Source organism: Callospermophilus lateralis, chromosome 18, assembly GCF_048772815.1.
Source record: "Callospermophilus lateralis isolate mCalLat2 chromosome 18, mCalLat2.hap1, whole genome shotgun sequence".
Taxonomy (NCBI): domain Eukaryota; kingdom Metazoa; phylum Chordata; class Mammalia; order Rodentia; family Sciuridae; genus Callospermophilus; species Callospermophilus lateralis.
The window spans coordinates 6,574,948-6,602,627 of record NC_135322.1 but is presented as its reverse complement, the minus strand read 5'-3'; the positions used below and the strand labels follow the sequence as shown (position 1 = coordinate 6,602,627).

At 47.0% G+C, this 27,680-nt stretch overlaps 2 protein-coding genes and 1 non-coding gene across 5 annotated transcripts; 2 read left to right on the top strand and 1 right to left on the bottom strand.

Moving 5' to 3' along the window:
- Window positions 1-82: 82 nt before the first annotated feature.
- On the bottom strand, window positions 83-23,000 carry Nup62 (nucleoporin 62). Of its 3 annotated transcripts, none has more exons than XM_076839079.2 (3): window positions 22,210-23,000; window positions 7,333-7,429; window positions 83-2,794 (listed from the first exon to the last, which is right to left on the bottom strand). In XM_076839079.2, the coding sequence occupies exon 3, from the start codon at window positions 2,729-2,731 to the stop codon at window positions 1,169-1,171; it is 1,563 nt and encodes a 520-aa protein (XP_076695194.1). In that variant the 5' UTR covers window positions 2,732-2,794; window positions 7,333-7,429; window positions 22,210-23,000; the 3' UTR covers window positions 83-1,168. The 3 variants fall into 3 exon arrangements, with proteins under 3 accessions (XP_076695194.1, XP_076695192.1, XP_076695193.1); XM_076839077.2 differs by having other exon boundaries at window positions 22,799-23,000; XM_076839078.2 differs by lacking the exon at window positions 7,333-7,429 and having other exon boundaries at window positions 22,799-23,000.
- LOC143384616 (small nucleolar RNA U13) lies at window positions 10,634-10,732 on the top strand. The gene has a single exon (XR_013089406.1). It is a non-coding gene; the product is annotated as a small nucleolar RNA U13 (small nucleolar RNA).
- On the top strand, window positions 22,661-27,167 carry Atf5 (activating transcription factor 5). The gene is made up of 3 exons (XM_076839080.2): window positions 22,661-22,873; window positions 24,072-24,365; window positions 25,563-27,167. The coding sequence occupies exons 2-3, from the start codon at window positions 24,188-24,190 to the stop codon at window positions 26,249-26,251; spliced, it is 867 nt and encodes a 288-aa protein (XP_076695195.2). The 5' UTR covers window positions 22,661-22,873; window positions 24,072-24,187; the 3' UTR covers window positions 26,252-27,167.
- The last annotated feature ends 513 nt before the right edge of the window (window positions 27,168-27,680 follow it).

Sequence of the window (27,680 nt, the reverse complement as noted above, 5' to 3'; positions counted from 1 at the left end):
AGTGTAGTTTTGCTTGTTTCTGCTTTTCAAACTGAAAAGCAACTCTCTCCTTCAAATATTTACCCAAACAGCAGATTTTATTTCACAATACACTTTATTTAGGAAAGCAACATACCATCACAGGTATTTCAAAGAATGCAGCAAAATACAAAGACAAGATATGAAAGACAACTGGAATACAACCAACTAACTGGCTTTGGCCTTCAAGACACTGGATCTTACCATGACTAAGTTAACTTTGGCAATGGTAAGAGAGTAGAACAAAGTTTGTGGCTGCCTCTGGCAACTCAGGCCATATTACACATTAACAGGTACTTTTGTAGAGTAACATGCTGCGTTTTATCTTCATTGTTTATTGAACATGTGACAGGACTGTGATGGGGACACAAAGGGGAATGACAGTCAGTCTCTGCCCATAGGAGCTCACAATCTAATGATGAGATAGAGACGCACACAGTCAACACAATACAGTGTGAAGTGCTAGCTCAGTGTCCTAAGGGGACCCCAGGATGGTTACCTAACCCAGCTTTGCACAATCAAGAGGTTTCCAGGAGGTAGCAAACCTAAGGCAAGTCCTGGAGGATGAACATGTATATTAACCAGGCAAAGGGAGGCCTCTGGGTGTGAATTATGACCTTTTTGTCATCCCTTGTGGACCCTGAGGGACCATCTCCTCCTCTGAAACTCTCTATCCCATTGTCAGTTCCATTTTTTTGTCTTGGTGGTTAATTTTCATGAGCATACGTCTTGCACTCCAAGACCAGGCTGCCATCTCCTCAAATGACAGGGAATAAGTAACCTTAGTCTTTTTTCAGCATACCCAAGACTGAGTTGGACAGAGTGGCTGCCGAAGACAAACCCTGGAGAGGGAATAGATTGTTCTTCAGTGAATGAGCATTTCTCCATCACTTGGCTGGAACAAGAAGGAAGAGGTGGGTGGTTGCAGTAGGTGAGAGGGGCCAAAGATACAAATATAACACAAAAACCACCCACTATGTTGCTGCATGGACCAGAGGACTCAGAATATTTCCTATTTGCTAATGGGAAAAGTCCAACCACAGAACCATTCTCTCAACAGCATAGTAATTTGAAAGAAAGTTATTTCACTGAAACCCAACATGACCCCCACCCCGCTGCCCCAAATCCATGGCCCTGAAGAGGCCTGCATTCAGTCAAAGGTGATTCGGAAGCTGCGCTCCTGCTCCTTGCGACGCCCTTCGCACACTTTGGTCACTTCTTCCACCTTCCTCTGCAGCAGGGCTGAATTCTGGTCAATCCACTGCAGAGAGTCCATGTGTGCATTGAGGATCTTGCAAATCTGCTGTAGAGGGTCACTGGTGTCGGCAGGGCCTCCAGATGTGTTCAGGTGCTCGATGATGTCCTTGAGGTCCTGGGCCATACGTTTCAGTTGTGCGTCAATGTTCTCAGCCAACTTGTAGGTCTTCTCACGCTCCTCGTCAGCATGCTGCAGGTAGATGGTCCCGCTCTGTTCCTTGACTGACTCCTCCAGTGGGCTCAGCAGGTCTTCCAGCTCCTTCTGTTGCGATAGGATGAAGTCAAGCTCTTGGTCCAGCCGCTTCTGATCCAGCTTCACCTTCTCTACTTCCCGGTGCAGGCTGGTGATCTTCTCCCCATTTTCAATCAGGGTGCGGTCCCAGGCATTGACCTGGGTGGCCTGCTGAAGGAAGTGCCGTTCCTGGTCCTCCAGTTCCAGGCTCCACTTGTTGATCAAGCTCTCCAGCTGCGCATAGGTCATCACAGGACAGGTGGCTGCTCCAGCAGCTGTACTGGTGCCAGGTGGAGCTGTCACAGCAGCTGGTACATTGCTGGGGATACCACTTGGAACCAGTGGTTTTAAACTCAAGGCAAAGCCAGTAGAAGTGGTGGTGGTGGTGGTGGTGGTAGTGGAAGAAGAGGTTGTTGTGGAGGCACCAGAAGCTGCTCCAGGAGCCTTTAAGCTAAACCCCAGTGTACCAGCTCCAGGAGCTCCGGCAGTGGTTGTTGGGGCACAGAGGGAGAGCCCTGTGGTGCTGGATGAAGTGGGAGCAGTTGCTATTGAGGCAAAGAGAGTAGGCCCTGCACTGGTGGTGGCAGCAGTGGGTGTGGGAGCGGCTGGCTGTGTGGTCCCTGCTCCAGTGGTTGCTGGTGCTGCTGGAGTGAAGGGTAATCCAGACAGTGCAGTGGGCTGGGCAGAACTGCCAACGGAGCCAATGTTGAAACCAGAGGTTCCAGTCTGGGATGTGCTTCCACCAGTGAAGGAGAACCCTCCAGATGTGGTGGATGGGGCTGCAGAGGTGGTAGAGGAGCCAAACACAAAACCAGTGGGTGCTACCCCCTGGCTGGAGGTAACAGTGCTTGATATGGCATTGGTAAGGGTGCTGCTGCCAAGCCAAAAGCCACTGGGGTTCCCTGTGGCTGGGCTGGTAGTTGTATTGCTCAAATTTAGCTTTGGAGCATTGATTCCTAAGGAAAAGCCAGTTCCTCCAGAGGCAGGAGTTGTTCCAAATGTGAACCCTGAGGACTGTGTTGCTGGAGCTTGGGTAGTGAGAGAGAACAGACCAGTTGAAGGGGTGGTTGTAGTTGGCTGTGAGGAAGTCCCAAAGTTAAACCCTCCAGTGCCCGAAGCAGAGAAAGAAAACCCCGTTGCAGGGGTGGTTGTTACTGTCTTTGCAGTGCCAAATGTGAACCCGCCTGTAGGAGCCCCAGTGCCTCCAAAATTAAACCCGCTCATGACTCCAGACTCTGGTGGCAGCAGTTACTCCAGCTTCCAAGCAAATCCAACAGCGTCTGCAACCTTGGGGAAGATTTTTAAAGCAGAGGAAGCAACATGATCAGATGGCAGTTATGAAAAGGCAACCTCAATGGCATGATGGAGCATGCTTGGTTTGGAGGGTGGTGGGGCTAGACAATTACAAAATAGGCAGCAACCCTTCCTCTTCCTTCTGTATAACCCTAACTAAACTCTGCTAAATAAACTAGCAAAGGAAGCACTAATCCATGCTCCAAGAGTCAGATGCTACAAGCTATGTGTGTCTGGGTAGTGTGCAAACATGTTCAGGACAGTGGGAGCCTTCCGCTGTAGGGAGAAAGTCGGAGACCGACCTTGAAGTGAATTCAGCCCCCATGAGGAGGTCCAAATGGAGGTACTTCCAGTGAATGAAACTAGAAGAATACAAAATAACACCTTTTGGACCTGTTCCCAGGGTAGGACCCATTGAGGTTCTCCTGCTGGCTATAAACAGAGCATTTGGGAACTGATCTGGCTCATGCTGCTGAGAGGTTGGCTCTGGCACATTCTCACAACTTCAGGGGACATAGGGAGGCTGCAGCCTATGTCATTCTTGGATGGGTGTGAGACCTGAATGCTTAATTAGGGCACTAAATGCCTCTGGATGTGGTGACTGGCTCAGGAATAAACTGAGATGTGGTCAGCCAATCTAGGGTTTTTCACCAGGCTAAAAGGCAGTAACTTCTTTTATTTGCAGATGTAGCCACAGTGGGTATGTATCCAGGCTTTCCCCTGGGCATCTTCTTAGCCATCTGCAGTGGGAAACAATGAGTTGCCAACAGAGAGTGATGGGTTTGGGGAGAGAGAAGAGAGAGGGATAAAGAACAACCCAGAAGCTCCCAGGGCCAGAACATCTCCATTCACTTTATTTTGGTACTGGGGATTGAACCCAGGATTGTTTACCACTGAGCTACACACCTAGCCCTTTTTATTTTGAGACAGAATCTTGATAAGTTACTGAGGATCTCACTAAGATATTAATGGCCTCCAACTTGTGATCCTTCTGCCTCAACCTCCTAAGTAGCTGGGATCACAGATATGTGTCACATGCCCTAAGTAGCTGGGATCACAGGTATGTGCCACATGCCCTTCAGGCCTTGGTTTTTGAAAGAACCAAATTACAGAGTATGAATTCATTATAAGGAACTAGTGGACTCACACAGCCAATTTTTATAATCACAATCTGAATGGGATACACTGAGTTAATGAATTTAAACAAGCCATCCTAGGCTGGCTTTCTGTCATATTGTGCCTCAAAGATGATGGGGAAAGGGACCCTAGACCAGGTAAGAGGGGATCACAGCCTAGTTAAAGGCGGCATGTGTAAACCACACAGACCTGCTCAAAGCATAGAGTATAATCTTTCTAGGCAGGCAGTAAGTAAGGACCCCTAATTGGTTTCCAATAGAGTTGGTGTGGGAGACAGTATAATGACCCTCCAATGTGTCCACTGGGAGTATGTCACCATACACAGTAAAAGGGACTACGTAGATATGATTTAGAATCTTGTAATGGGGCCTGGCATGGCAATACATGAGGCAGAAGGATCACAAGTTTGAGGCTAGCCTCCTTACTTAAGAGAAGGCCATGTGATGATGGAAGCAGAGACTGAACTGATGTGCTTTAAATAAAAAATGGAGAAAGGGGTCCCTGACCAAAGGAAAAGTAGGGAAACAGTTTCTCCTCTGCAGCCTCTAGAAGAACCAGGCCTGCCCATACCTTGTTTTGGCCCTATAAACTTAACTTGGACTTCTGACCTGCAGAACTGTACAACAACCAATGTGTGTTCAAGCCACTAAGTTTATGGTAATTTGTGAGAACAGTCAAAGGAAATGAATATGATTCTGAAGTAGAAGATGCCTGGTAGATCCGGGGTGGGACTCAAGTCACTCTCCTGTCTTTGGATAACAAGGTTCAGCAAACCTCTGAGCTCAGTTCTCTCCTCAGGAAAGGTGGGGTACCATCTGGGGTACAGCCAATATAGGAAGGGTACAAGCCAGGGTACTCACTATCACTGTGGCCACAGGGCAAAAACAAAACTGCATTTTCACATTGTGGATGCCTCTAGAAGATGGTGAGAAAAGGGACTGGGAGGTACCGTAAACACCAGCTGTGAAGTTCTTTCGTAAAAGACCCTGGGTGTGGCTGACCTCAAGTTTAGTATGAATTCAGTTTGTTAACACCGTTCAGTGCATCCTTGGGCAACAAATGTCAGTTCTTAGAGCTTTCTGGGGCAGCTGACTCCAACTCTAACAACTTTGTATAGTTAGCACTATGCTACACTTTCCTCACCAAGACCCTCAGCTAACTTTATAACTGTCATGGGAGGGAGGTCAGGATTTTGGCCCTTGTGTACAGTTAGGGGAAAAGGCTGAGGTGGAAATGGGTTGTCAATTCTTTTTTTTAAATATTTATTTAGTTGTAGATAAACACAAAGTACCTCTTTATTTTTATGTGGTGCTGGGGAACCCAGTGCCTCACACATGCAAGGCAAGCACTTACCATTGAGCTACATCCTCAGCCCCAGGGCTGACAATTCTTATGCTACAGTGGGCCACATACCTCACACTCCTCTACTATTCCTACTCCATCATACGGCTCCATAGGCAAACACCCCTGCTTCCATCTCACCCTCATATTCTTGTTTTCCCTTCAGCGAAAACAGCTGAGGTAGTGCAGCTCCAGGATACTTTCTGATTTCAGGCACAAAGTCAGTCTTCAGATGCAAAGAAAAGACCAAGGCTTGGATTCTGTGTATGCTACTTACTAGTTCTTCCAAAGCTTTCTATGCCTTAGTTTCCCCTATAGGTAACAAAAGCAATCTCCACACTCCATGAAGAACAAACAAGGTCACAACTGAGAAGGGTCTATTTCTTCTTTCCTCTCCAAGACAGTTCTCATTTCTGGATGTGTTAACTGGGAATCTCTTCCTACCTTAAGTCACAAGAAACCTCCTACAGCTGTCCTCATCCCTTTTACTGTATCCTTTGCTTTCCTCATAATCCCCTATTTTTTCCACACAGCCATGTGGGAGATGTCCCCATGGTCACCATGCTGGATTGGCCTGGTCTAAGCCAGTAGATCTCAACTGGCTGCCCAGTGGCACTACCTGGGAGCACTCAAAACATGCAAAACTGCCAGGTCAAAGATCAACTCTCTGGAGGTGGAATCCTGGCCTTGTCATTTTTACAAAGGTATTCTAGGAAATTCTGTAAAAGATTCCTTCATGCTGGGCACCATGATGTATGCCTGTAATCCTAGCGACTCAAGAGGAGGCAGAAGGATACCAAGTTCAAGGCCAGCCTCAGCAACTTAGCAAGACCATCTCAAAAAACAAACAAAAAAGGCAGGGCTGGAGATATAGCTCAGGTGATAGAGTGCTTGCCTTGCATGCACAAGGCAGGCCATGGGCTCAATCTCCAGCACCACAAAATAAATAAATTAAATTAAAATGGGGAAAAAAGATTTAAAAAAAAAAAGGCTGGGATGTGGCTCCATGGTTAAGTGCCCCTGGGTTCTTTATCTGGTATTCCCCCGCCCTCCCCATAAAAAGTCCCTTTATTCTCCAGAGGCCATGGCAGATGTCTCAGCTCCCAGACCTTCTTGTGTAAGACCACACTGAGCCACCTTGAGTTGGGTTTGTTATTAGAAGCAAAAATAGCTGACTGGCTAACTTATGTCTCAGTTCTCAAGAACTTAGTTTGAGAGAGCTTTTGCTATTAATAAGTTGAAGCTAAATTTTTCAAAAGAACATTTATAAAAAGTTCTTAACTACTATTAAAAGACTGCAAGAGCCAGGTGCGATTGTGCACGTCTGTAATCCCAGCAGCTAGGGAGGCTGAGGCAGGATCATGAGTTCAAGGCCAGTCTCAGCAACTTAGTGAGACCCCATCTCTAAATAAAACATAAAAAAGGGCTGGGGATGTGGCTCAGTGGTTGAGTGCCCCTGGGTTCAATGCCTGGTACCAACAAAACAAAACAAAACAAGACTACAAGAGCTAGACATAATAGCACATGTCTATAATCCCAATGAAGTAGGAGACTGAGGCAGAAGGATCATAAGAATTTGAGGCAGCCTGGGCAACTTAATTCAACCGTCTTGAACAAAACAAAAAAAGGCAGCTAGGATATAGTTCAGGGTTAAAACACCCAGTACACTATGAAGAGGAAAACAACAAAAAACAATCTTAGTAGACTACAAGAGAAAAAAACTTGTGGGCTTGACTGGTGTAATGGCTCACCACTGATTAAGTGTTCCATCAGTTTTCCAACAATATAGGAGCCAGGATCTATTCCTGTGGTGCACATATGCTGATCCAATCCTGTTCTACATGCTTCTGACAGATTATTATTCACTCCTGAAAGCAAACTTCAGGGTAGGTCCATCTTGTCAATAAGGACTATGACGGCCAGAGTTATGAGCTAAGCCAAGGCTCTTGCCATTAAGGTGGTCAAGAGATCTGTCAAATGTGAGCTTCAGGACCAGGTTCCAGGTGGGGACAGGGCTGGGGCACATGTCACAGGAACAAGGAAGAGGCTCTTACCCTGGCCTGGGTTCCAGAGAGTGTTGAAAGAATCAGGGTTGCCAAGGCCAGCCAGGAGCTGGGTAGGGAGGGGAGGTCATCCAGGTCAGGGAGGATCCTGTGTAAACACAACAGAGCCTGAAACAGCAGGTGTTTTGGGGGTGTGAAGGGATCTGGGGTGGCAAGAGGGGCAGTGGATGTGCAGTGAAGGGTTGACTTGGCGGGTGTGAGCTGTGCAGACCCTAAACATTCTAAGTAGACTTGCTCTTGCCCAGCTCCTAGGAGAACTTCGAAAACCTTGGAAAACAGAAAGTGTCTTGATTCCCATGTGGCCTTAGGCCATTCCAGGTAATCCACACCAACAATGATTTATAGTGGACATTGAGGACTGAATATCTAAGTTTATCCATAAAGATATTGTAGGGACAAGTGCATGGAGTACTGCATACATGGCATATGTTAAGGGCGTCTGAGTGGCAGGCACAGCCCTGGGTGTGAGGCCATGTGTTGTAATCCCTGTGCTTGCTCCATGGCCCACTCCTTGATTGGTCGCTGCAAGGACAGTTAGCAGAAATTGTATTGGTGGCTGCCTGTAATCTGCTTAGCTACTTCCTGAATATATATGGTAACTGTGCAATAAAATCAGACCTGCTACCTGCTTGGTCTCCGAAGGTCTTGAATATTGACTCCACAGCCACACTCTCATCTACCCTGTTCTGTGGGCCTCCTCGTTGGACGAGAGAGCACCAGTGCAAGATATTCCTTGCCAGTGGAACTGATCCCCCACAGAACTTTAGACACCAAGGTTCAGGTGAGCTTCCCTGGTTAACACTACAAACAGTCCCTTATTTACAATGGTTCTACTTAAAACTTGCCCTTTTATTTTTTATTTTGAGACAGGGTCTCACTAAGTTATTGAGGGCTTAGCTGAGTTGCTGAGCATGGCCTTGAACTTGTGATCCCCTGGCCTCAACCTCCTCAGTTGCTAGGATTACAGGCCTGCACCACCATGCCTGGTTCAACTTACAACTTCTTTTGACTTTGTAATGGTGTAAAAGTGATATGAATTCAACATAAACTGTACTTAAACTTTTGCTCTTTTCCCAGGCTGGTGACACATGGAATGATCCTCTCTTGAGATGCTGGGCAGCAGCCAACCAGGGGTTGCTTGCAGTCAACCCTACAATCATGACAGTAATCTGAAGTGTGCAGTGCAGCTAAACCAGCTTGTTCAGGTTAGGCATACTTCATCCATTTTCAACTTATGATGGATTTTCTCAGGACACAGCATCATGTTAAGTCAAACAGCTTAGTTGCTGGGAGCACTAAATGCTGTTCATGAACTCCAAAAGGAGCAACACCTGGAAGCTTGTGCTTCACACCTATGCACCTCTCCCCTTGGCTGATTTTAGTTTGTGGCCTCTTCCTGTAAAAAACTGGCCACAAGTATAACAGCTTCGCTGAGCTTGGTGAATTGTAGTGAATCACTGAGCATGAGGGTGGTCTTGAGGACATACAGTTACACAAGATGTGGAGGAGAAATCAGCAGAGTCACAAATATTAGTCTGGTAACTTAAGCTTTTTGTTGAGGGAGCCACAGGGACTGTAAGGGGTAGGGGTTATTATGGCCAGAAATTAGGGAGCACTAGATTAAGGCAAGGGCAATGGTCTGGCTGAGAGCTCAAAGTCTGACCTGGGACTCTCTAAGAATAGAGGTGAGAGAATCACAATTTGAAAAATGTGCACAAAAATTGTAGGGTCTATCTTGATAAACAAAGTCACTGAGAGCCAAGACTTGGAGAGTTTCTCAAAAATGCAAGCTAGCTTGAACACAGGCATTTCCATTTTTACCATCAGGGAGAATTTTCCTAAGAGTAGCCAAGGGTGCCAGAGGAAGCAAAGAGGAACCCAAACTAAGGAAGTGGTGCATCTCCTGGTAAAGCAGAAGGGAATGCTTGCACCAGGTGCTCAGGGCTGGATGGCACAGCTGAAGCCACCTGTGGCTCACCTGGATTACTGGTCTTCTTGCCACTCCTCATATATCTGTTCTTGTGTTTCAGAACATTCCTACCATCTGGGAGCTGAGGAAAGACCCACCTAGGATTGTGACCTACAGATTCATCCCACCCCCCAGCTTGGGAACCATGGTTCCCTTCTGTCATTGCCAACCATCACTCAGTTCTACTAACTCACCTCCATCTTAAGTTGTTTTGCCACTCCAACTTAACTTTACCTGAATTGTTTACTTTAATAATTCACTCAGTACTACCCTGAGTAAGGTGATGACAACACAGAGGTGAATAAAGGCTTGTTCCTGCAAGGCACAGTGGCGCACAACCATAATTCCAGCAACTTGGGAGGCTGAAGCAGGAGGTGCCCAAGTTCAAGGCCAAGCCTCAGCAACTTAGCAAGGCCTTATCTCCAAAAAGGGCTGAGTATGTTGCTCTGTGGTTAAGCCCAGCTGCTGGGTTCAATCCCCACTACCAAAAAAATAATAAAATAAAAATTGTGGAAGAGTAATCCTAACTACTGAGAAGGCTGAGACAGAAGGATCATAAGTTTGAGGCCAGCCTGGACAACTTAGTGAGACCCTGTCTCAAAATGAAAAATAAACACTCACTCACTCTTGGGCACCACCTTCCCTCACTTGCCCTACCACATTGGTGATGGGCCTGCACCTTTGCTACCTGTGTTTCTGGAGGGATTACCTGTCAAAATCCCATCTTTTGTCCATTTGAGCATATTCACTGGGCAGCATATCACCAGCCAGCAAACCCAGCATGTCAAATAGGACTTGCTATCCATTTATCATAAATATCCTTTGAATTAGCTTCTCCCTCTCCCTCCTGTCAAAGAAAACCCTAGAAGCCTCAACGGACAGATCAGCTCAGAGCCTGATTTCAAGAATGGAAACAACTGATGAACAAGAAGCACCTTATTAAGACCTCAGCCAAGGCAGAGGTGCCAATGCTCTTGGAAGAGAAAGCAATGCAGAGGAAAGGCAGGCATTGCCGGGCAGGTTCTGCAGTAGAAAGGCCTGTGTGGCCAGACCAGAGCATGAGTGTGAGTGGTAGTAGGCCACAAGAGGGTTCCACCAGGCAGACTCATCCTGGTTGCTGACAGGAGATCCTAGTGGCTTAGGCTGTGTTTCATCTTTTTTCTCCAGAATGAATCACAGGAATCTTTAGAGCATGTTCAGACACTTACCATTGAAACGTTCATGTGTTCCTGCATGCTACCTGCCATAGAGGCCTTACCATACCTGTCCCATTTCTCAACCACCTCAATGACACACTGATGGGCTTTAAAAATGACAAACTTGATCTTTTCTGTTCCTAAGTATGATTGAGTGTTCACACGTTCTGTGAGATGTACCTTCCACTAAACCTTGTCATAACATGCACACATTACCTAACATATAAAATTAAAACAAACAAAAAACTACTCTGTTAATTCTGGGGTCCTCTGTCCCAAGCCACTTAGCTCTCGCTCCTGGAGACAAGTTGTTATCTGTGCTTCTTTCTAGAGGTTTTCTGTACACTCAAGCAAATTCGCAGTTTGTAGTCTGTTTGTAACTAAGAAACAGCATCCTAGATGCACTGTTATTTTTTCATTTAATTTATCTTAGCAGGCCTGTTCTCCCCATTGGGTAGAAAAGGAAACTGAGTTTCTTAAGAGAGGCACTGACCTGTCTGAGGCTCCCAAACTATGTCTGTCACCTGCTGCATAGGGTGGTACCTAAATGACTCTTGGATTCTTCGAGGTCCTCAACCTTCTGTTCTTCCCTCTTTCCCTTGAAAAATACTCTTTCCCAAGAAGTCACAACTAATTAGCAATTATATTTTCTTTCCTACTCCTGAGGCCCAGCTGTACCCAAGGAGCTCAGGTGGTGGGACAAATAGCAATTTTCCCCATGGGAACACCAATCAGCTTAGACATACATGGTAAAGACGCCAGGAAACAATCACAGGAGTAGATCTTAAGAATTTTTTTTTTTTTGGTGGGGAGTGGGAGGTGATGGTGCCAGGGATTGAACTCAGGGTCACTTGATCACTGAGCCACATCCCCAGCCTATTTTGTATTTTATTTAGAGACAGGGTCTGAGTTGCTTTGTGCCTCACTTTTGCTGAGGATGGCTTTGAACTCGGGATCTTCCTATCTTAGCCTCCCAAGCCGCTTGGGGATTATAGGCATGAGCTAGTCTGTTTCTTCTTCTTCTTCTTCTTTTTTTTTTGTGGTGCTGGGGATTGAACCCAGGGCCTTGTGCAGGCTAGACAAGCACTCTACCAGCTGAGCTGCATCCCAGCCCGCTGGTCTGTTTTTTGTTTTTTTTTTTTTTTTTTTTTTTTAAACAGAGGATCTCACTATGTTGTAAAAGTTGGTCTTCAATTTCTGGGCTCAAATGATCCTCCTGTTTCAACCTCCCAGGTACAGGTCCATGCCAATGTGCCTTGCTCCTAAGGAGTCTAGAACCACCACTCTTAATGTAAAAATAACAGAACTGGAAGATATCTGAGGAATGCTCTAGTGCTGGAACCCTACCTCTTTGCCAAGATTGTTTTCTTTATTGTACTGAAAAAATTCCACCAAACTACATTTTTAACATTTAAATTTTAACTATATAATTAATAGTCATTTCTTTAGGCATATATTTTAGAGCCATTACTGATAAAACTAATCCTTCCTTGAACACTACCTTACACTCTAGTCCACATCACCTGTGAGGTAACCCCTGTTAAAAAGCTACCGTGTAGCAGGGCACAGTGGCACATGCATATAATGCAAGCAGCTTGGAAGGCTGAGGCAGGAGAATCACAAGTTTAAAGCAAGACCCTCTTTAAAAATAAAAACAGGCTGGGGATATGACTCAGTGGTTAAGCACTGCTGGGTTCAATCTCTGGTAACAAACAAAAAACCTGCTGTGTATCTTTCCTCTGTTTATCTGTGTGCAGTCATAGCCAGAATGTTTTTATGTGTCTTTGCTAATACATAGGTCGTCATACTGTAAGCATCATTCTACAATTTGGTTTTAATTCCTTCTAATGCTGTAGACCACTGTAGAGACTTAACACATTTTATCTATTCCTTTACAAATGGAAACTTAGAACTTCTAATTGTTCTTCATTATCAACAATGCTGCAGTAAGTATCCTGTTCACATCTTTGACAGAGGCTATAGATGTTTTCCCAGGACAGATCCCGAGAAGCCGAATTGCTAGCATGCTACCTACATTCTGAGTTTCCCAGAGACTATCAAACTGCCCTCCACCCTTCCTGTACCTGTTCATTCTAATAATGAGCAGTACCGGAGAGATACACTTCCTTCCAACCAGTTAAGCACCTGAAATTACAAAATTTCCAATCTAAAGTATCAGTTGTATTTACTAAAAATAATGATAAAAGGCATTAGCCACTCGGCACCCACCATATGCTGGCATATGTTGAATAATTCACAAGTATACCTCATTCATTCAACAAACATCCACTGAAACTTAGGACAGGTTCAGCCCTGTGCTGAGTCAATAAAAACAATATGTCAGCTAGGCGTGATGGTGCACACCTGTAATCTCAGCGGCTTGGGAGGCTGAGATAGGAGAGTCACCAAGGTACTAAGCGACTCAGTGAGGCCCTGTCTCTAAAATACAATAAGGGCTGGGGTGTGGCTCAGTGGTTAAATACCCCTGGGTTTAATCCCCCTGTACCAAAACCAATATGGCATGGCTACTGCCCTCAAGAAACAGTGTTATTCAAATGTGATTAAAGAAAAACATATCAGGACTGAAAACAGGTCTTCAAACAAGAACTTGCACATAAATGTAAGGTGCCTTCGTCCACTATGCTGCCTTTACCTCCTTTATTCTAGTCTAGCTTGAGGTTTCCTGCTTGTACTTGCTCAAACCACTTCTGCCCCAGAAGGTTTGCATCTGTGGTTCCTTATCCCTGGAATGCTGCTTTCCCTGAAGAGGACCTCCCTTAATTCCTTAGGCCATGGCTAAAATGTCACTTACTGTGAGGTCTTTCCCCCGACTCACTTTAAACCTATGCAAAACTAAAATCCCCTCATCCCCCAACACTCCTGAATACCTATCCTTGTTTATCCTTAGGACTCAGGGGTCACATGAAACACATCCTTACTTTTTGGATCTTGTTTATTTTTTTGTCTGATGTTCCCACTGTGGGCACTCAGTAAATGCTCAGTAAAACACACCAGCTCCAGAGATTGCTTTGTGCCAAGCATACTGCTAAAAACTTTAGTGACTAGCTCATTTATTTCTCAACCCTTCCCCCAGAGGTAAGCACCATTAGCATGTTCTTTTTAGAATTAAGTGGCTTCCTCAATATCAACATAAGTGTCAAAGGCAGGATACAAGGTCCCTATCCTCAAATAATTCAAAGTTACTGGAGATAGAAGACAGAAAGGTAAACTATAGGACAATATGTTCGATACTATAAGAGTTTTGTTAAAAACTACTGGAAACTCTGGGAGCAGTGGAGATTAACTTTCCCTGGGGGATGTGTGAAGGGAGGGATCATAGAAAGCAGAGGAAAGGCAATCCAAGTCTAAGTTAGGTCAACTATGTCATTCTAAGCAAAAGCTCAGATGGGCAAAGGCCTATTGTCTTGGGGACAGGAAAACAAAGGACGCCAAAGAAAATATACAAATGGCTGATAAGCATGTGATAAGATGCTTGACATCATTAGCTACCAGGAAAACACAAATCAAAACCACAATGGACAGCCAGGTGTGGTGGTGCATGCCTGTAATGCATATAATGCAGCTAGGGAGGCTGAGACGGGAGGCAACCTCAGCAACTTAGTAAGGCCCTAGGCAACTCTGTGAGACCCTGTCTCTAAATAAATAAAAATAAAAAAAGGGGGGGGGTGCTGGGGAAGTGGCTCAGTGGTTGAGTACCCCTGAGTTAGTTCAATTCCCAGCACACCCCCCCCCAAGAAAAACAATGGGATACCACTTCACATCCACAAAGGTGGTTCTATTAAAAAAAGATGGCAATAAGTATTGTTAATAATATAGAGAAACTTGTAATCAGCATTCCCTGTTGGTGGATATATTAAATATGTTAAATGATGCAGCCACTTTGGAAAAGTCTGGCAGTTTCTCAAGAAGTCAAACAGTTACCCTATAGGTACCATTTAAGAGAAATAAAAACACATGTCCAGCCAGACACGGTGGCACACACCTGTAATCCAAGAGGCTTGGGAGGCTGAGACAGGAGAATCACGAGTTCAAAGCCAGCTTCAGCAAAAGTGAGGCGCTAAGCAACTCAGTGAAGCCTTGTCTCTAAATAAAATGCACATCCATATAATAGAATATTATCCCGTCCTAAAAAAGGAATGAAGCACTGATGCTGGGTGCAGTGGCACACGCCTGTAATCCTAGTGACTAGGGAGGCTGAGGAAGGAAGATTGCAAGCTCAAAGTCAGCAAGCTTACCTGTCTGCAACTTAGCGTGAACCTGTCTCAAAAATAAAAAAAATAGTGTATAACCAAAAATATGAAAATTGTGCCCTGTATGTGTAATATGAATTATAATGCATTCTGCTGTCATATTTAACAAATTAAAATCTTAAAAATGAAAGATTCATTTACTAACATATTAAAATAAATTGACAAAAGTTTAAAAATAAATAAATAAGAAGGGGGCCAGGGGTTGTAGATCAATGGTAGAGCACTTGCCTAGCACGTGTGAGGTCAGCACCACATAAAAATAAAAGCACTGTCTTGCATGAACAAGGCCCTTGGGTTTTATCCCTAGCACCACCAAAAAAAAAAAAAAAAAAAAAAACCAAAACAAAACACCTAACCAAACACAACCCCCCCTCCAAATAAAAGCACTGTGTCCCATCTGCAATATTAAAAACAAACAAATAAACAAACCCGGCTGGAGATATAGCTCAGATGTTAAGGTTAATATTCAATCTCTGGTACCAAAAAAAAAAAAAAAAAAAAAAAAAAAATCATGAAGCATTGATATATGCTTCATTGCAGATGTACCTTGAAAACATGATGTTGAACTGGGTGTGATGACACATGCCTAAAGTCCCAGAGATTTGGGAAGCTGAGGCAGGATTGCAAATCCCAGACCAGTTTCAGCAATTTAGTGAGACCCTGTTGCCCCCCGCAAAAGGGTGGGAGGGGGGTGGGGAGGCTAAAAATTAAAAAATTGAGCTCAACCATTTGACTCCCAGGGTGCATGCGTGCGGCACACACACAGAGAAACAAACATAATTTTGAGTAAAGAAGCCAAAAACTAAATGAAATGTATAGAATAGGTAAATCTATGAACAGGAAGTAGATTATCGTTGCCTAGGGCTAGGCAGGAAAAGAAGTGAGAGATAATGGCCAAGGGCTTCTTTTTTGGAGTGATGATAATATTCTAAAATTGACTGTAGAAGTGGCTGCACAACTCTGTGAATGTAATAGAAACCACTAAATTGTATACTTTGAAAAGCAGATGTGGCTTATACATTAAACAAACCAACCAATAACCACAGCATGCTAGGAAGGTCAGGTCAAGGGTAACAGTGAGGCTGCAGAGGTGGGCAGGAGTCAGGCTGTTCTAAAGACAGGACCACACTTTCTCTTATGGTGGCTGGTAATGCTGTTTGAGAACAGGCTCAACCAGGAAGAAACTGGAATTGAATGCACTGGTCACTTATGCAGGCCGTCAGGAGGTTCCATAGGGAACATAGCAGGGCCCGGGTAGGACAGAGACCTGAGAAGGGGCAACTTTTAAAAAAAGTTATGGGGGTGGTGGGTGGAGAACTGCACATCACTGTGCTCCCTCCTGGGCCTCTCTCCTCTCAACACTAGTTTCCTGGGGGAGAGGCAGTGATGTCAGTGAGGAGGGAGGGAAGCATCCAGGCTGTGGTAGCAACGGTTACTGTGGAGGAAGTCTCTCAGGGAACTAGGTGAAAGCAACCAGAGGTGGGGGTGGGGTGGCTTTGATTCTGAGAACTAGACCCAACCAGTTTCTATCCTGGCCTCTGGGTAGAATCACCACACTAATATTCCAAAGGCCATCTGTTGGGTGCTGGGTCCTGTTTTCAGGGCTTTACCTGCACTATGGTTACAACACTGATCTAGGCTGTTTGGTTCCAGGGCTGAGCTTCTAACCGTTACTAAGCCTCTCCAATATGACATTTTTCCACTCCCTACCACCACTACCCTATGTCATGTCTCTGATGACATCTTAGGTCATCTCCATGATCTTCCAGCCCAGTTTGAATCCAATTCACCTATTTGCTTCATGGTATAGAAGTAAGGCAAGAGGGGTCGCAGCTGCTCTTGCCCCTCTATTGCTCTGTTTCTGGAGTTCCTGCTCCATGGTAGGGGCAGGTAGAAAGGTCAGAAAAAGTATCAAAGGACTTATCTAGCAGACCTAAGGCTAGTGTTATGACTTTCAACCTTCTCCACAGGTAGTGTCCACAATACTGCTGAGGGAACAGCAAAGAGCCCAGGGGTCCTGTGAGGTCTTCACATTGTGGTTCCCCCCTCTTCTTCTCTCCCTTCAGCTTCCATTAAGACTGTCCAGCCCAGGAGAACTGGCTGGGTTCAGGCGCAGATACTTTTCCTCCATGCCCAAGTGCCCCTGTGGGAACATGCATCATGGCCTGCCAAATGAGGGGAGCTGTCTCTCAGTCCTGTCAGCTCTCTCATCCCCCTTTCCATATTGGCAAGATGCATGTTATCTGCTGTGAGAAACAGAAGAACAGCCCAAATGTCTAGGCCCTGGTGCTCTCCTGCTGGATGCTAACATCAGACAAGACCACTGTGACCATGGTACACTGAGAAAAGACACTCTTGGAATCACATATTAACAAAAACATGAAAGCTTTCCAAACTACAAAAAGATCACTCACCCCGGCTCAGAGCTTATCTGTGCTTCCTAACAAACTGCAGCACTGGCTCCAAGCAGTCCTTCTGTCTCCACAGTGCAAACATCCAACCCAGAGCAAAGCCCCCCTTTCCTGAATCTGCCAAATCACCTGACACAGCCCTTCCTAACACTCCAAGAGATGCCCCACCCCCCAGGGCCTCTGTGGATCTCTCCCTGCAATAAGATGCCGTCCTGGTGGCCTCTGACTGAGGCATGGAGGGCTGATAAGAAACAGACAGGGTACTAAGCCTCTTCTCCCAACAAATACCTGTTCCTCACAAGTGTTGTCTTGCTAAACTTTACACAGAGTTGGCCCATAACCGAATGAGACCCTGTTCCTTTTCAGTCCTAAATCCAACAGAGAGGGGCCTGATCCCAATTCTCAGTGTCTCTGTATAATAAGCACCTGGCCCTCTGCTATGACCAGAGAGGATTGCAAAATTGGGAAAGGGAAATCACTGAACATGAAAGTTACAAGGGCCCACACCCTAGACACACTCATGATTTGTCAGCTGGGAGTTTTTTTCTTAAGTACTTGTTAATGCTAGATTAAAAAAAAAAAAAAATCTTGATTTCCAACCCCTCTTGTAAAATCTGTACTGTTAGTCTGGTGTTGCTGCCTAGTATAAAAGGTTGTCCCCAAGTAGTATCTGTGCCTTCCAGGTGGTCCCTGTGCTTTGGGGGCCCACCCCTCTCTCTGGGTCTGCGATAGCCCTGTCTCTTGGGACAGCTCATACTTGCTGAGCCAGACATCGGTCTAGACCTTCCCATGTATTAACTCTGACCCTGAACACTGTCCTCTGAGGGAGTTCTGCCAATGTCCTCATTTTCCGGATCAGGTAACCATGGCACAGAGGGGTGGGGCCACACAATTAGTGATGGCTTTCTGGGCTCCAGAACATTAGGCTGTCAATTGTCATCAGTTTGCCCTGTTCTTTTCCCATTTCCAGTCCCTGTGGAGATGCAAGGGAGGATGCACCCAGGCCTGGTAAAGAATAGTCTTTACCTGTCAGATTAAGGAAACAGACTATGAGAGGAAGGATATGTAGGCTGAATAACAGCTGCCCAAAGTTGTCTATGTCCTAGCCCCAATTACCTTATTGACTCTGTGCAGACATGATTAAATTAAGAATCTTCGATGCAGAAATTATCCTGAATTATGTAGGCAGGCTCTAAATGCAATCACAGAGTCTTCATTAGAGGGAGAGCAGGAAAATGAAGAGGTATGACAATGAAAGAAGCTAGAGTGATGTGAGGAAGAAGCCAAAAGCCAAAGAATGAGGCAGCTTCTAAAAACTAATAAGGACTAGGACACAGATTCTCTCTTAGAGCCTCCAGAGAGAACAGAGTTCTGTCCTCTTGCATCATCAGGCAGTAAAGGTGTGTTGTTCTGAGCCACTGAATTTGTGGCAACCTATCACAGCAATAAGAAGAAACAAATATAGTTGGTAACATTCAAGATGCCAAAGCTGGTCAGGAACATGGGCCTAACCAGTCTCTGAGAGCTGTGGCTACTTCTGAAGAGGGGCTGAGGTAATCTGAGGGCAGAGGAGGGGCTCTGGAGGACTCTGAGCCACTGGGCCACGCGGCAGCCTGTGCTCTGCCTGCCCAGCCCCCTGCACTGTTCTTTCCCCAGCTAAGCAGGCCTTGGCCTTCCTGCCCTTGTTTGTCAGGATACCCATTTCCAACCCCTGCCCCCATGGCCTGTGTGACCCAGTTACCTTTCCTGGCATTGATCAGTGACCAGGAGAGCAAATTCTTCAGCCTTTGTGCAAGTGCAACTCATTAGAAATGCATTTACACTCATGGAGGTGATTGCACAGGGTTAGGAATTGTGGCGAACAATTCTAGCAAAGAGGAAGTTAGTGACACACTGTAAGCATTTGGGGCATCAATCATGTACACTAACATCTGTCTCTGAGATGGCTCAGAAAGCAGTACAAAGTGTAAAGGGAATGAGAAGAGAAAGAAGCATGTATAGACCCTGAGTTCATAGTAAGAACTGGGCTTTACCTGTGTCATGTCCTTAATCCTCCAGCACCTGGGATCTTATCCAAAAAGATCTAATGCTCAGAGGGTACCTCCCACATACCCAGCTCTGTTTCAGGCATTTTACATATATTAATGTACATCACTACCCTATGAGGTGGGTCTTCTTAGCCCCATTTTATGAGTGAGGAAATAATCAGAGATAATGACACTTACCAAGGGTCAAAGAGGAGCAGAGCTAGGATGTGAATCTAGCAGGCTTGCTCTGACCCACTCTGCAGAAGGCAGCTGAGGCTTAGGCACAGTAGACCTTTGCTTCTAACCCTAATCAGAACTAAATGCTATGAGTTCAGGACCAGAACATTAATCCATCAGACACAAAATTCAAGTGTTTTCTATCAGGCTAAGCTATCCAGATTAGGAAACCAGTGAGAGATTGCTGCAATAGGGCAGGTGAAGAGGGCCTTCTAGAGGGCAGACAGGATGGCAAGGGGCAAGTGGAGATCAATAAAATTTGGCAATTGTGAGGAGCAGCAAATCTGAGTTGAAGGTCCAGGCTTAAAGGTCTCATGGGGTCCTGGAAGCTGTGCAGCACCATGATACCTGGGCTCTATTTAAGGAGTAATTGATTCTGCACAACCCCCTTTATCTCTTGAGGCCTCAGTCTTGTCTCCTGAAAGCCAATTTGGGGGCCTCTATGATGTGAGGCCCTTTTTTGGCATCAAGTCTCAGGTTATCAGGGTCCTGCAGATGGCTAGTCTCCCTCCCCCTCTGCACCCCTGCTCCCTTGCTGTGCTGGATCCTTGCCGTTATCCAGAGTTCTGCTACCCAGGAGCCACTGCCAGGTGCTCAGAGGTCCCCAGAGAATTCCTTTACTCCACCCCCTCCCCTTCAAGGAGCCAGGGCTGATGCAACCTGACTGCAACTGCCACCTCACTCCCCAAGCTAGGCCCCTCCGCACTGAAAAAGAGTCCCCAGCAGCCCCACCCTTGCTCCAAACTCCTACCAGAGCTGAAGAGCTGGGCACCTGGATCCTAGAGGACTTTGTGAGGCTGAGAGAGGTCAAGGCATCTGAGTCCAGAGGGTCTAGGTCAGGAACAGATATTGGTAAGGGATCAGGATTCTAAGAGCTAGGGTAGCAGGGAGCCACTGATAACTCACCATCACAAACTAGAATATGCTAGGAAAGGCTGGATAGCTAAGTGTGTGAACTGGCACCCACTCAGCAAAACTAAGTCAAACTGCTTAGGTAGGGGCACAGGTGAACTTGTGCCCTTTTCTCTCTCTTAGCTAGAGAGAAAAGGGCACAAGAGGATGAAACAGAGGGGCCAGAGTCCTGGCACCATTACCTTCTCAGTTAGTATGTGCCACATACAGCCAGAAACAAGATTCTCCTACTGAAAAAGTGCATTTCTAGTTTTTTTTTTTTTTTGGGGGGAGGGGTTGTTTGTACTATACTGGAGACTGAACCCAGGAGCACTCTACCACTGAACAACCTCCCAGCCCTATTTTATTTCGAGGCTCGCTCTCACTAAATTGGTGAGGTTGGCCTTGAATTTGCAATCCTCCTACCTCAGTTTCCAGAGTAGATGGGATCACCAACAAGCACGATTACACTTGTTTTTTTAAATTTTTTTCATTTTTGTTTACTTTTTATTTTTGCACTTGGTTTTCCCAGTTAACAGAAAACAAAGGCATTAGGGAACCACTAGTGAAACTGGAATAGAGTGGCATTTAGTCAAAGGTAATGCACTAATTAATGTTTGAGACAAATGTGTCCTAGTAAATAATACAGGATGTTAATAACGGGGAAAACTGGGTGAGGGCATGAAGAAATATCTTGACCTATGGGCTGGGAATGTAGTTGCTGAGGCTGGCCTCAAATTTGCAATCCTCCTGCTTCAGCACCCTGAGTAAGCTAGAATTATAGGCATGTGCCACCATGCCCAGCAATCAGTTTTAAAACACTAGTTAGCAGCAAAGACAGAACATATCCACCTCAATGATAATAGTAACAACCCCTTATGCAGCACCTACTATATGCTAAGCACTAGTCTATAAAGGCTTAATGTGGACTAAATCACTCACTTCATCCTCATAACAGTCTAAAGGGTACTATAACTATCACTTTTTAACTACAGAGAAAATAGCCATAGTGAAAGAAAACTGTCATGGTCATAACAGCTAGCAAGTGTGGTGCATGGTTTAAACACAAATAACCTGGCTCCAGAATCATCTTAACTTCTACACTATACTGCCTATGTGATAATATAGCTCCTACAGGCCCCCAAAAATATATAACTCAAAAAGTGCTCTAAAGGAAGGTGATCAGATTCCAAGGACATCCTGCATGCAACTAGGAAAAAGGGTGTGGAGGGTGAAGTAATCTGCCTGTAGCGATAAAGATCAGATCGGAGTCCTGCCCCCACCTTCAGTATTGGGGCATGAACTTTGGGCGCTTTACTGTTAAGCTATATCCCCAGTTCTTTGAGACAGCGTCTCCCTAAGTTGTTAAGGCTGGCCTTGAACTTGCAATACTCCTGCCTTAGCCCCCAGAGTGGCTGGGATCATAGATCTGCACCACTACCACTGGTTCCCCTACCTTCTTTGTATCTTGAAGTCAGTTTCTTAACTACCACGGAAAAAAGCTAAATCCTATGTGCAATGTTCTAATGTAGCTAGATGCAGGGTGGGAAAGGAAGGGGTTTCTGCAACAGAGGAAAGACTCACACCCACCCAGGCTGGTGGAGGGCCAAGGCATGGGGAGAAACATGAAGGATGCTTATCATGGTCCCTCTCTTTAAAAGGTGATCAGGGGTGGAGAAAAGAACACTGGGACCTGAAGCTCTGTGGAGGAACGGGCTGAGCATTGGTCACACCACTCGGTTCCAATTTCACTAGAGATGTGAGAATGACTATCTTCAGGATGGTGTTGGATGGTCAACTGTCTGGGGGCAAAGGAGGGCCCTAGAATGAGACTGGATCCTAGAGTTGTTATTAATAATAAAATACCTTAAACAGGAACGGAGGAGCCAAGCTCTCTGCTTAGGGCTTTGCTGACATCACCTAGTCTGATTTCCACAAAGAAGTCCGCCAAGTAGAGTTGATTTTTATCCTCATTTTATAGAAATGAACTGTTGCGAGTTTGAGGTAAGAGGATGGGGCCAGATCTCCAAAATCATAAAGAGGAAAGAGGGCCAGGATCTCGGAGTCAAGCAAGGAACTCGACCCTAGAGTCAACGGGAAGGTGGCAACTTCAAAGTTATAAGGAGGGGGACGGCCCCCAGGTCAAAGGGGGTAGACCCGCGAGCCCCACAGGTCGTTGGGGGTTGGGGGTTGGGGTTCAGATTCGTGAATCCAGGAGAGGAGGGCGGATAGCCTCCCGTTGGGGCCGTGCGGAGGCGGGGCGCGGAAGGATCCGAGCGGGCCGTGCTGCGCCGCCCCCTGTATATCTGTCCCCAGTCCCTGAGGTTACCTCATTCCCCGTCCTCTGATCACAGCCTCTCCTCACGCTACCGAGACGCCGCCTCCGCCCGCGTAGCCTCGGCCATGGCTCTGTAGCCGCGACCCATTAGTGCCCCCGGCTCCTCTCCGCGCTTACCGCGCCAACGCTCTCCGCTTCCACCGTCTTTCTTCAATCGAGGCAGCCGCCGCCTCTCCTTTCCACAGCCATGGAGTGAGTAGCCGCTCGCGCCTCTCTTCAACTGCCTTTCCCGCCCTTTAGCAGCTCGCGGCACTCCAACAGGGCCTTTGGGTGGGGAGACGCCGGCAGGGAATCACGGTCGCGCAGGCGCAGAAGAGGGACGACGGCCGTCGGCGCGCGGCTGAGCATGCGCACTTGGCCCGAGTGGTGGGGGGAGGGTGAGTTCTTTCAGGGAGTTGCTGTTTAAGGTCGCCCGCGTGCGATTGCGCCTGCGCACCAGCCTCCAGAAGGGATAGTTGTTTTTTTCCTCTGAACGATTTCGTCCACACGGGGTTGCTCCTGCGCATGAGCCCACCAGAACCCTGTACTATGAGGGGTGGGCTATATAAACGGTTGCACATGCGCACTGATCCCCAGGACGGCGGAGGCCTGCAAGAACAAGGAACGACTCTAGGAACGGAGCATGCGCTTTAACGCTCGACGAGAGAACCGCACGAGGGGTGGGGGTTGGGCTGCTGTTCTCGGACCCTCCCTTTCAGTCTCCTGGTCTCCACGTGGCTCGTCTGGCTCACAGTTTTACTCCCTTATTTCAAGCAGACATCTGCTGGGGCACGGAGTAGCCTAGATTGACAGTACAGAGGGCGGGGCGTAGGAGCCACCTGTCATTAAGGGGATGGAGCTAGGTCCACAGCTTTAGCGAAGAGGCTCTTAGGGGAAGTCCTTGTGAGGAGAGGGGGGACTTGTGGGGACAGCCGAAGTCGCCTTAAAGTTGAAAGAGAAAAGTGGAATTGGAGTGGATGACCTTGATGAAGGGACAGGGCATGGGGAATTCCCCTGGGAACTGATTTGGGATGGAATCTAGGAAGGGAATTGGGCCTAATGGAAGTATTTTAGAGGAAAGAGCATGGCTGGAAGAAAATTCCCCTGGGATTGAATTTTTTTTATGAAGAATATTATGAAGTGGGTGGGAGGGGCTCAAAGTAATTCCCTTGAGAAACCATTAGGGGAAGAGGTGGACCTTGGGGAATCAAAAAAAAAAAAAGAAAAGAATTCCCTTGGGAGTGGGTGGGACTCAGAAATTTGGGGAAAGGAAGGGCAGATTTAGAATTCAAAAGGGACAAGACTTGGTTCCAAACCTCCCTTGGAAGGGGGAGGGAGGAACCCCATTGGCATGGGGTGTGGCTTGGTTTTCCTTTCACTGTGACATGATACCCTCTTGTCTCATGTGCAGGTACTCCACTTCTGCCTTGGTGCCTGTCTTTGCCCAGCTGAGCAGCCTACAGAGCCTCTTCCCAGCTGTTGGTGTAACCTCTTCTGCCTTTGGTGCCCAGCGCCTGTGCCACAGTCATGTCACTCCTGGCGACCCTGGGGCTGGAGCTAGACAGGGCCCTGGTCCCAGCTAGCGGACTGGGCTGGCTGGTAGACTATGGGAAACTCCCCCTGGCCCCTGCCCCCCTGGGCCCCTATGAGGTCCTTGGGGGAGCCCTGGAGGGCGGGCTTCCAGGGGGAGGAGAGCCTCTGGCAGGTAAGGTGTGCTAGGGGCTTGGGGGTGGGGGAAAGGAATAATTCATCATTCCTTTACTTGTTCATTTGAGGAGTATTTATTGAGGGCCTACAATGTGCCAGGCACTGTTTAGGTGCTAGAGATAAAGCAGGGAGCAAAAGTAACATGATCCCTGTCCTCTTGGAGCTCACAGTATAGTGGGGAAACAGGCAAGAGACAAAAGATGATGTATTGGGAGAAGTGGAAAACAGCAGTCACTTAAAAATGAGGCCCCACTCCTCCCACCACCTTCCCCCACACCCAGCATGTTCCCTCCTCCTCCCCTTCCCCACTTTGGACCTCCCCCAGCCCTCTGTCCTGGATTCCCTTGACCTGCTGGCCATCTCCTGCTGCAGGGAGGTTGAGCAGGGGGATGCGTGCTTGATGCCCCTTGCCCCACCTCAGCAGCCTCCTGGTTCAGAGTTCAGATAGCCAGGAAACCACCAAGTAGGTCATGTACAGATGGAGGCCTAAAGGATGAGAAGAAGTAAGCATGAAAAGACCAAAGAAAGAACATTTCAGGGGAGAGAAGAGCATATGCAGGGATCCTGATGCAAAAATTAACATATCCACTACTATATCCCAAATGCTTGGCACATAGTGGGTTTTCAATAATTAATAAGCCAGATATGGTAGCATGTGCTTGTGTTCCTAGCTGCTTGGGAGGCTGAGGCAGGAAGATTGTGGAGCCCAGAAGTTCAAGGCTAGCCTGAACTAGACCCAGTCTCAAAAAAAGGAGAAATGAAGAAAACTGAAATGGTGTGTGTGTTTGGGTGTGATGTGATCTTGCTTGCCTTTTAAGAATAGAGAATAAATTGGAGAAACTACAGATATAGGCCTTCAGGAAAGAGTGTACCAGATGATTGAAAAAATGGTTGACTGTTTTATTGACAATGGGGTCATTATTTGGTTAACTCTTTTATTCTTAAACTAAAATTAGTTAATGGGTTGATTGGTTAGTTGATTGATTCCTTGATTGGTTGGATGACTGATTGGTTATTTGGTTGACTGGTTCATTTGTTCCTTTACTGTGTGACTTGTTGACTGGTTTGATGACTTATTAGTTGGTTGACTGATTGAATAAGACAAATGAGCCTGAGACAGACATATAAGTGATCATTTGATTGGGTGGAGGACCGAGGAACTCAGGGCACTTTATGTTCCCCCTCTACTCCCTAGGTGACGGCTTCTCTGACTGGATGACTGAGCGAGTTGACTTTACAGCCCTCCTCCCCCTGGAGGCTCCCTTGCCCCCAGGTGCCCTGCCCCCACCTTCCCCACCTCCCCCTGACCTGGAAGCCATGGCTTCCCTGCTCAAGAAGGAGCTGGAGCAGATGGAAGACTTCTTCCTTGAGGGCCCACTCCTCCCTCCACCTTCACCACCACCACCACCACCACCACCACCCTCCTCCCTCCCCCTCCCCTTCCCCACTTTTGACCTCCCCCAGACCCCTGCCCTGGATACCCTCGACCTGCTGGCCATCTACTGCCGCAGCGAGGTTGGGCAGGGGGATGTGGGCTTGGTGCCCCTGGCCCCACCTCAGCAGCAGCCTCCACCTCCTCCTCTTCCTCCTCCTCCTCCTCCTCCTCCTCCTCAGTCCTCTCGCCCAACTCCCTATCCAAATCCTGCTACCGCCCGAGGGGACCGCAAGCAGAAGAAGAGAGACCAGAACAAGTCAGCAGCTCTGAGGTACCGCCAGAGGAAGCGGGCAGAGGGCGAGGCCCTGGAAGGCGAGTGCCAGGGGCTGGAGGCGAGGAACCGGGAGCTGAGGGAGAGGGCTGAGTCCGTGGAGCGGGAAATCCAGTACGTCAAGGACTTGCTCATCGAGGTGTATAAGGCCCGCAGCCAGAGGACCCGCAGCAGCTAGGGGCTAGGCCTTTGGGTTCTAGGGGCTGCTCATCAGCTCAGGTCCATTTTTGTCCTGGGGCTGAGGTGGGAGGAGGGGTCCTCCTGCATCCCTTGGCTTCTATCTTCATTCTGCCCCCCCCACACACACCTGCTTTTGTCCTTGTCTCCTCTTGCCTATTCTGGATTTTGTGCCCCTCATGGGAATGTTTAGCCTTAGTCAACATTGATACCCACCACTACAGTGAGGAGCCAGAGCCCACAGGGAGCTCAGAGCAGTGGGAGCCAGGAACCCTGCTCTCTCAAATTTCAAATTAGTGGCTTCTTGCAGGTGCCTTGTGGGGTGGACTGACTACAAGACAGAGCAGGCTTGTGAGGCCAGGAAGACATGCAGGAAGACTGTGCAAATAAAACCCAAGTGGGGGGTGGGGAAGGGGACCCATGTAATATAGGTGAAAAAGCAAGCCAGGTATCCTTGGGGATCTTTTCCTGGAGGGAGCCACATACACAGAGCAGGCAGATCTGCAGGCCAATGGGGAGGAAGGGGGATGGCTGTAGTTAGTAATTGGGGGATCATTTAGCTCTGGGAGAAAAATCAGTGTTTTGTGAAGGTTTGTGGGGAGGGGTTGCATCTAGGTGAGGGGGTGTGATCCTTTGGGAGATTGTGAGCAGAAATAAAAGTGGAGTTTTCTCTGACCTGTGTGTTTCGTCTTTGGAGAAGTCGGGGAGTGGGACTCTCAGCACAGACAGTAATAAAGATTACAGACTTTGTTCGTTGTCATGTGCATACACTTGGCAGAGAAGTGACAAACTCAATTGGTAAAAATAAAAGAGCCACTTTTAGATTCAGACCATTTAATTGTTAACAGCAGAAGAAAAGCTAGCCACAGGTGCCAGGCCCCCATGATCTTTGTCGTGCATGTCAAAAAGAACAGCACAAGGGGCTGGGGATATAGCTCAGTTGGTAGAGTGCTTGCCTTGCATGCCAAGGCCCTGAGTTCAATCCCCAGCACCAAAAAAAGAAAGAAAGAAAGAACAACACAAAACCAGAAAACTGGGCCACTGCAGTGAGTCAGGGGTGACCTCTGGCTGACTGCCCACCCACCCATCTTTCACGTTCTGGAGGATCACGAGGTGTACTGCCAGGAATGAGTCACTGTGGATCCAGCTTCCTGTGTGGCCCCTGTGCCTGGGTTTGAGATTACTACAGATCTTGGTGGAGACATTCCCCTGTATTTGTTGAAGGCTTACTACATGCCAAGCACTGTTTTAGGTACTTAATGTGCGTTATCAGTGAACCCAAGAGGAAGGTATGGTTAGTTAACTTTTGGATGAAGAGACAATCATTCAGTCCATCTGTGCAGTTCCATCTGCCAAGTGCTGGTGGGGAGGGCACAGGTGGGCACACAGTGGTAAACAAGTCATATTTTTCATTCATTCTGTTGGGGAGA

Coding starts and splice junctions, on each gene's coding strand:
- Nup62 (XM_076839079.2), bottom strand. CDS start 2,731: ATGAGCGGGTTTAATTTTGGAGGCACTGGGGCTCCTACAGGCGGGTTC.
- Atf5 (XM_076839080.2), top strand. CDS start 24,188: ATGTCACTCCTGGCGACCCTGGGGCTGGAGCTAGACAGGGCCCTGGTC. Junction 24,366..25,562: donor GGGAGGAGAGCCTCTGGCAG/GTAAGGTGTGCT, acceptor TCTACTCCCTAG/GTGACGGCTTCTCTGACTGG.